Below are 8964 nucleotides of genomic sequence, written 5' to 3'. Positions count from 1 at the left end.
CAAGTTTTGGCAAATGACGTCAATGACCGGTGAAAGATGTACATTTGAGTTTAAAATATGTGTTTTTACAACATTTACCCACATAATTGAATCATTTTGGCTAATGACGTCATTGAGCGGGAAATTACGACATTTCCCAATTTTCGTCTTTCACCGTAACATATTCATTTGTACATTTTTCATTACTATTATAATTTGTTATAATATTATGTTTCATACAATTAACTATATACTAATGAATAATTCATTTTTTAATTTTTTTTAAATAATTATAAAATACCTACTACCTATCTAACTTCGAGTTATTGTATTCATCAACGATCTGAAAAAAAATCATATTATTATTATACTGAATAGTAGCACTGGAAATAAATATGTGTTTTCGTTTTTCTAAAAAATGTGTTTATCTGTGTATGTTGAGTTGTAACTACAGTGTTTAGATATAATGGAATTTGACCATGGCTTTCGAGCGTGGCAGTTACCAATTAATCCTTTGTAAATGTTGTCGAGGGGTGAAGTGTGACAACGAGAAACTGGCGTTTGATAAATCGTAGGAATTCAGAAATACATGAGAGGTTCTACAGAGCCGTAACTGGTGGTGTACATGTAATTCTTGATATTAAACTGAGCTGCTATATTGAACCCATGTACTTATTAACTGTTAAATAATAAAATATACAACACACAAGTATAGGTTTTATCTTTACATCAAATTACTAATATGATTTTTTCAATAAGAATATACATTTATTGTGTAATATTTTAATGAATTTATTATGTTCTTATTAAATTATAGATATACGTTGGTCATAGAATGAAAGAAAATAAATATGTATAATCCTCGTATAATTAATATCTGTAGGTACACGATTTCAATTAAGTATCTACGCAATTAAACCAGAAATGTGTAAATTATTTTTATTCAGCTGAAAAAAGCAAAAATTTAAAATTAATCCTTGGTAAATTGTAAATTATTAGGTATGTGTAATACTTTTAAAAATACTAATTTTCGATAAAAAATTATCATTTATTCAATTTAATAAATATAATTTGCATATTTCTGGTTTAATTGCTTTTGTTGGTTGTTAGGACAGTTAAATAGATTTACAATAAAAACAATCCCTTGAAATGTTGAGAAGCTTTGTTGATACATAAACAAATGCGTAATTGGTTTGGTTTTGATAACAAAAAGATAATTGCTCATAACTTAAAAATAAAAAAGTTAGACCCACTCTTTAAATGGTATTTTTTCATAATTATTCATATACTTTTAATATGACGTCGGCCGGTCACTTCCCCAGTAACACATTGTAATCGTATTAATACTAATATTATATTTTCGGTAGCTATTCATATTACCTATATTATATACAATTTCTATTATATTATTACATTATAAGTAAGATGCATAGACGCAAATAGGGAAGCTATTAGGACTCCTCCCCCCTCTACCGTTTTATACATAGTCCAACAGTTTTTGAATCCTTTATTAATTTAAAATATGAATTATTATAGTCAGTGCTGCTGTTACATTTCTATGTAAAATTAACTTTATAAATCAAATCAATATTGCTCATATACAGATTTCGATTACACATTAATTTAACGCCATATATAAATTGGGCAACTACAAATTTCTCATCAGTTTTTTATTAGTTATTTAAATGGTATTTAGGTATAACAGTAGTCTCTCAATACGAGTATATTATTGTAAATATCATATACGACGTAAGTACTTGGTGATCCAAAAATTCACAAGAGGATAATTATTTTTATAAAATTTGCTACCTATTTAATATTAAGTCTCATGAATTTGAACCTGAAATCGGCTCCAAATAATCTATAGGCCAACGTTTTTATTATTCGGCTTATGTATGCTACTGCTCGAACAGTTTAAATTATATAATACAAATGCACACACAGCAGTACCGTTTATTGTTTAACCAGTTTGTGAATCCCTGATTTCCGATAATAATACAAAACTCGGAGTATCAGTATCGGCTCGACCAAAAATACCGAGAAAATAAACTGGTCGCCGCAACCCACGACTCCGAGGCTAAATTCCGATGTGATTGTACGTATGTTTGTTTGGTAATAAACTGGTAGGGTTGGTACCTATGGTGGGAGTGGGGTGGTGGTGAAACCAATAGAATCGTCGTTCGCCCGATATCAGCTGAGTGGAAACTGGAAAAACCTGGAAACCAGAACGTCAGTGCATCGACGACGATTCCACCCGGCAAGACAGTAGGTACATTTACTGCCAGTTACTACATGTAGAACTGTATCTCCGTCATGACGTGATTTTTTAAATAATCTCAATCATCGGATGAGTATTTTCCGTGTTCAACGACACAATTAATACAATTTGAGTGACACGATAGCAGTCAAAAGATAAGAATCTGTCCATTAAACAATATAATTCAAGTTACGGTGAGTACCTACCAAACATTTATTTATAGGTAAATAAGAAGGTTCTCACCTATAAATTATAACAACACTCGTCGTTAAAGTGGTCGCTGGTATTTTTAAAATAAATGCATACATATTATTTTACTATCCATATTTAAATTTTTTTGATACTATAGCGAGCCCGTTTAATAAAATTAATTAATTAATATTTTTATTTTAAAATATATTTTTTTTTAAATGTTCAACTCGCTGTTCAAGTGTTAAAATTTAAACTTTAATATTCTTAAGGTACTAAAATATTTCAATCGATAAAATAATTAAGTGTTTAGGAAGTATACGATCACCAATATAATCATTTCTAAATCTTAAATTCCATTGATCAAAATTATTGTAAGTCTAGATCAATTGCTAATGGTTTGAAGCATCTTAAGATAATGATCGTATATGCTATATGTGAGTATCATTTATGGCTGTATTATCAATAATGTAATGCGTAACTTAAACTAACGGAGCTACGCGTGTTTTGCTGAGTGTAACATTTGCCACGTTATTCACTTGTAAGACAGAGACAACACATGCTGGTATGACGTCCACTTATCTTATTAATACAACCATAAATTACGAAAAATCAATTACACAAAAACTGATTATCAATTGCGTATCTAGCTTTTCCCAATAAGCCCAATTACGCTTTAGAATAAGCCCTAGTAAACTATATTTGAGTGCATTCTATATAACAGCTCTTTAAATAGTTAAAATATATAAAGTAACAATTATAGTTAATAATTAAACATTTTTTTAAAAATTATTACAGTTTATAATTAGCAGAATGAATTCCTCGATATCCATACATCTGTGGATTTGTATGTTGGTATTCCTACCATCATGTCACAGAGGTCGAGCTCAGTTCTTTTTTAAAGGTATAAATAATAACTATACCTTTAGTTTTGATTATTTTTCATTCAAAATGATAACAATGATTAAATGGTCTGTATAGATGGTTTGATGATAAATATAACCGACTGGTACCTACATCTAAAAACCAAAGAAATAGATCACCATATTCAAAAAGCTGTCTCCTATATGGAACAAAGTCAGATGGATGAATATTATGATGAATCTAAGTTAAATATGGATATTGGAAGCCCGGAGTATGGACTATTGATCGAATCTCAGCTTTCCGAAGAACATTATTCATTATATAGGCATGCTCAAACTATTTCTGAAGTATCCGCCTCTATAAGCCATATGGAATGTCTAGTGTATGTACAATAAAAATTTCATTAAAAAAAAAATATTTTTAATATGCATACATTTAAAGACCATATAAATTATCTTGATAGTGGTGGAGCACAATGTGCCATAGACTTATCGAAAGTGAAACAAGACAAGACATCTTTGGGTAAGATTTGTTTGTCCATGTATTACAAAAAAACTGCATGCATCGGGATGAACTTAAAGTATCGTAGTCCTGACGGTTCTTGTAACAACTTGAAACGTTGGTACTCGGGAAAAGCAACCATGGCTTATAAACGTTTGCTGTTTAATAACTATTGGGATAGTTTTTATGGTAATGATTATAAAATTATAATTTATCTTTGTGCGTATTTAATGATGTGATTTCATTTACCTTTCATACAGAATTTCATTTTTCGAATACCTTAACCAGTCCTAGAAGTCTGAGCGTTGCATTTGTCAAAGACGAGCACTCACAAGATGACTTCAAAACGATGGCAATGGCGTACTGGACAATTTTTATAGGCCATGATCTATCTCACACGGCAATGTCTATAATGAGTAGGATTAACACATAACCATATACATTGATTGATCGTAATTAATACATGCAAATTAATATTAAATCCTTAGTGAAACGTAATAAATCGGTGAGCTGTTGTTCAGATGGCCGGAACGAGCTCTCTCCTTCGCACACGCATGAGTTGTGCATGCAAGTGAAGATGTCGGGTGAAGATCCATTTTTCAGAAACAATATTCGTTGTATGAACTACGTGCGTTCGGTGCCAGCATTGAGTTCCGATTGTACTTTTGGACCCAAGGAACAAGTAAGAGTCATATAAGATAATTCTAAAACCATAAACTTATATTTATGGTGGTTATGATAATTAAAATTACGTAAATAATTACAGATGAACCAAGCTACTCATTATTTAGATGGGTCGATGATATACGGTTCGTCGGCGAAACGGACGTGGTCGTTGAGGACCAACTCGGGCGGCCAACTATTGACAAGCATGTCCTTCGATATCGAGAGACAAAGCGACCCGGTACAGTCGCAGTATATGCCGCTGGAAGACACCGAATCAAACGCCTGTCAGTATGGCAGTGGTACTTGTTATAGGGCAGGTGATATCCGGGCAAACGCGCTTCCCCAACTGACGGTCATGCACACATTGTGGATGAGGGAACACAACCGGTTGGCCAAACTACTGTCACAAGTCAACCCGCACTGGGACGACGAACGTATTTTTCAGGAGGCCAGGAAAATCGTTACAGCATCCATACAACACATCACTTACGCTGAGTGGCTGCCAGCGCTGCTCGGGGAAAACTACACCAAGCGGAACGGTCTTGAACCGTCGACAAAAGGCTACAGTAACGCGTACAACGAGACCACCGACCCGAGCGTCAGCAACAGCTTTGCAACCGCAGTATTACCGTTCGCTAATTCCATGATTAGCGACACCATAAGGTTCGTGCAAACCTGATATAATTATATTATTATTATGATCGTGTATTTGTAGGTTATTTCTGGTTGATGGTTTGACAAATAACTATGAACAAGTCTAGTAATTTAATAGATATAAAAAATAACTGTGACGGTTTTAAATGAACAAGTTTAGTAATTTAATAGATATATAAAATAACTGTGACAGTATAAAATATTTAGGTTTTCAAATTAAACCACATAAGATATAAAATATTTAAATGTTTTACTTACAATTTTTCATTTGTAAAATATATAAAAAAATTTTATAACATTGGATCATTCAACTGATGTTTGATTACATTTTAACATTTTATATTATATTATAATGTTTCATTAATTTATTAATAATTGTATTATCCTAACAATCACAGTTAAACGTTTAGTGTAGGACATATTTGTTCTGTATTATCTCACATATGATTTATCAACAAATAAGAACTAACCAATGAATTTGTTACCCCTTAAGTCTCCAACTTCCTACACTTAGTCACTTAGTCTGACTCTTTCTAAAACAAATTAAATTAGCACTGTTGAAGTACGATAGTACCTATGTGCTTCTCGGTTAGGTATACGTTGGTTCCTTCTAAATTAGAATGACTCAAGGTTCTATATTATAACATGAACTATTTGGTTTAAATGAACGTATACCTCGCCATTATTCTTTTTTAAAATGTAAGAACGTAATATTGCTGAAATAAAACTCAATCACAGTTTTAGATCAGAAACAAGTTTATTGGTACGCGTGAGTGGCGGGTGTTATAATTTAGAAAAATTCTACTGTCACTTGAGCCCCGATTGCTTCGCTTGTCTGACCTATCTAAATTTAAAAGTTGGTAAAATATATTTGCACCTATACTACATAATTATTATATTATTTTAAACACAATTATATTGACGACTTTCTACATTGTAAACTCAACAGTATATGTGCCCACCTCAAAATTGATAATGTACACAACAATATAAAATTAATATGTCGATTGCTGTGCTTCTGTTTGTAAAGAGAATCATCACATTTAGCCTACTTATATTTATTAATTTTTATTTACCTACGTTTTTGTTTAGTTTATATACGGAAGGCCGAGTGATCAACGCAAATCTTTCGCTGAAGGAACATTACAACCGACCAACTGGTTTACTATTAAATTACATGGATCAGCTTGTCAGAGGGATATCTACGCAGAATACACAAAAAATCGATATGCTATTTACTCAAACGGTAGGTATTTGAAATACAATCAAATATAACGGAATGACATTCTTACAACTCATAGATGACGATGAAATAATCCATTTAACAGACTGTATTATGCGTTTATATATTTAAATATTAGTGATTCAAATTGTTTTCAGCTTACAAATTACTTAAACAGTGTTCATCCAAACAACTTGTTTGGAATGGACATTGTCAGCTTGAACATACAACGAAGCCGCGATCATGGTTTACCAAGCTACACAGAATTTAGAAAATATTGTCGACTAAAAGCTATAAGAAGTGTACACGATTTATCCCGGATCATGGTTGAAGGGGTAAGTTTAAAAATATTTGCAATATTAAATAATTATATAGTGATTATTTTATTTCTGTATATTATAATATTTAGTCAACTGATAGACTATTGAAACAATACAATCATTGGAGAGATATAGATCTATTTGTAGGTTTATTGTTTGAGAAACACGAAGACGACTCAATGGTTGGCCCAACGATGAGATGTATCATTAGAGAACAGTTTATAAGAACTAAAATAGCAGATAGATATTTTTACGATTTACCAAATATATTCAATGAATGTTAGTATATTATCTGAAATAATTTTTATGAATGATCCTGATTTTAACTATATTTTTATAATATTTAAGATCAACTGACAGAAATCAGAAAAGTGACGCTTGCCAGAATCTTTTGTGATAACAGTAATAATGTCACAATGATGCAGAAAAAAGTATTTTTGATACCTGAAATGGCTGATTTGCACCTCTGTAGTTCCCAATTAATTCCAAAAATCAACATCAATCACTGGTCAGAAATGGTCGATACATTTCAAAAATAACCTCGTGTAAATGAGAAATCATTGATGTATTTATTTATAATGTATTATTGTTGAAAAACAATATTAACAGGTGTTTTAAATTTAATTATCACCCATTAATTTATCCTTTTTTCATTTTACCTATGTGTAATGTTTTTAATAAATATTCTTAAAATTAATTATGAGTCTATATTTAATTTTTAATAAATTACAGTTTTGATTTTATAAAATACATTTTGAAATGTTTATAAAATTTGTAAGTACAATAAATACTTTTAATTTCATCATTAATATTTTTAAATGATATGCGATAATATTTTTAAATATTAAATGATGGGCGCGTGACGTCACAAGATCACACTTAAATACAGAAATGGCCGAAACAGTCTTGGTTATTCTTTATATTTTTTGTTATATTCAACAAAAATTAAAAATTAAGGCAATTTAAATGTTCGTAATATATTTTTATTACCTATATTAACATATTGCGTAATTACAAAATAACAGGCCCCAGTGAGAGAACTTGTGTGATAGCCTAGTAGTGCTAAATTACATTTTAAGTTCATAAATATAATGTACTTATATAAATGTATAAAAAAAAACTCGGAAAACCTCAATCAAACATAAAATATTTTTTATAAACAAAACATTTTTATATTTCATTTAATTAATTTAATGATACATTAATAATAATATCACATAGCTTTAGTTTCCGATACTTAAAACCAATTGTATATATATATGAAACACTCATCTATTTTCTTTGTTGAAGTTTATTTTTTGAGGTTGAGTATTATAGTTTACAATAAAAAATATACCTACCTTCTACCTATTATATAAATTCTCAATATATTTTATTTTACACGATTAAAATAAAAATAGAAAATATATTAACTAATAAAAACAATAAGCATGGTGATACCTACTTATTTTTTTATGAATACAGATACTTTAAGGAAGTATTTAAAATAATAAATTTATCCAAATACTTTTTTCAAAAGTATTGAATATACGTATTTTATTAGCTACTTTATACTTAAAAAGTATTTCAATACTTTTACTCAATACTTTATTTGACTAACTCTGAGGTATATGATAAATTATTTTAATTACTACTCAAAATTAAACTGTACCTACATGAATATCAATGTTATTTCAAAATTAATTTCCATTTTAATCTTAAAGTACCCTTCATACATCTGCTTTCTAATCAAATAAAACTTATTTAATATCTAGGTAATTTGTCTAGATAATAATATGAATCAAAACCATTTTTGCATAGGTAGGTAGATATTTTTTTCCTAATTTTAATATTTCATTGTAAAATATGCTCAGATACAATTTGAAACAATAAATATCTATTGTTAATGTGTTATTACTTATTTTTTAGCTCCAGATATTCGTTAAGGGGCCTCTATTAGGGTTGCCCTTAGCTTACTCTTGTAAATTCTTTTTTTAATCGTACAGTTTACGGCACCCATCCATTTTTTGTTAATACCCCAAAAAATAATACCTGCAAAAACAAATACATATTAACATATTATAGTATTATAATACGGGTCCTTACTCCTACAATATCAGTCGGCAATATTTAGATTTCTAAATCGGTAAGTTCTCAACTGCTGACTGCCGGGACCCGTTCCTATATTAAATATATTTTTTTTTTTTTCAAAAAGTATAATTTCCAACGGACAACGGCTCCCTGAAACGGCCGATTGATAATTACAAAAAATTCAACAGGGGGGGGTGTGACGACCCACCATACTATTGCCGCCGGCACTGACGGGAACGTCT

General features: G+C 30.2%; 1 protein-coding gene across 2 annotated transcripts; it reads left to right on the top strand.

The window, feature by feature from the left end:
* The first annotated feature begins 1448 nt into the window (after positions 1-1448).
* LOC100574316 (peroxidase-like) lies at positions 1449-7265 on the top strand. Of its 2 annotated transcripts, none has more exons than XM_029486523.1 (11): positions 1449-2430; positions 3238-3329; positions 3407-3671; positions 3753-3979; positions 4051-4206; positions 4279-4472; positions 4557-5119; positions 6203-6356; positions 6491-6667; positions 6742-6931; positions 7001-7265. In XM_029486523.1, exons 2-11 carry the CDS (start codon positions 3239-3241, stop codon positions 7189-7191), a joined length of 2208 nt encoding a protein of 735 aa, XP_029342383.1. In that variant the 5' UTR covers positions 1449-2430; position 3238; the 3' UTR covers positions 7192-7265. The 2 variants fall into 2 exon arrangements, with proteins under 2 accessions (XP_029342383.1, XP_008184911.1); XM_008186689.3 differs by having other exon boundaries at positions 3224-3329.
* Positions 7266-8964: the final 1699 nt, after the last annotated feature.

This window comes from Acyrthosiphon pisum, chromosome X, assembly GCF_005508785.2.
Source record: "Acyrthosiphon pisum isolate AL4f chromosome X, pea_aphid_22Mar2018_4r6ur, whole genome shotgun sequence".
Classification (NCBI taxonomy): Eukaryota; Metazoa; Arthropoda; class Insecta; order Hemiptera; family Aphididae; genus Acyrthosiphon; species Acyrthosiphon pisum.
Note: the sequence above shows the minus strand (reverse complement) of the source record. Positions and strands in the feature narration are given on the sequence as shown.

Excerpts from the sequence above, each read along its gene's own strand:
- LOC100574316 (XM_029486523.1), top strand. The coding sequence starts at position 3,239 with ATGAATTCCTCGATATCCATACATCTGTGGATTTGTATGTTGGTATTC. Across the intron at positions 4,207-4,278 it reads CACGGCAATGTCTATAATGA|TGAAACGTAATAAATCGGTG; the intron begins GTAGGATTAACA and ends TTAAATCCTTAG. Across the intron at positions 6,357-6,490 it reads ATATGCTATTTACTCAAACG|CTTACAAATTACTTAAACAG; the intron begins GTAGGTATTTGA and ends AATTGTTTTCAG.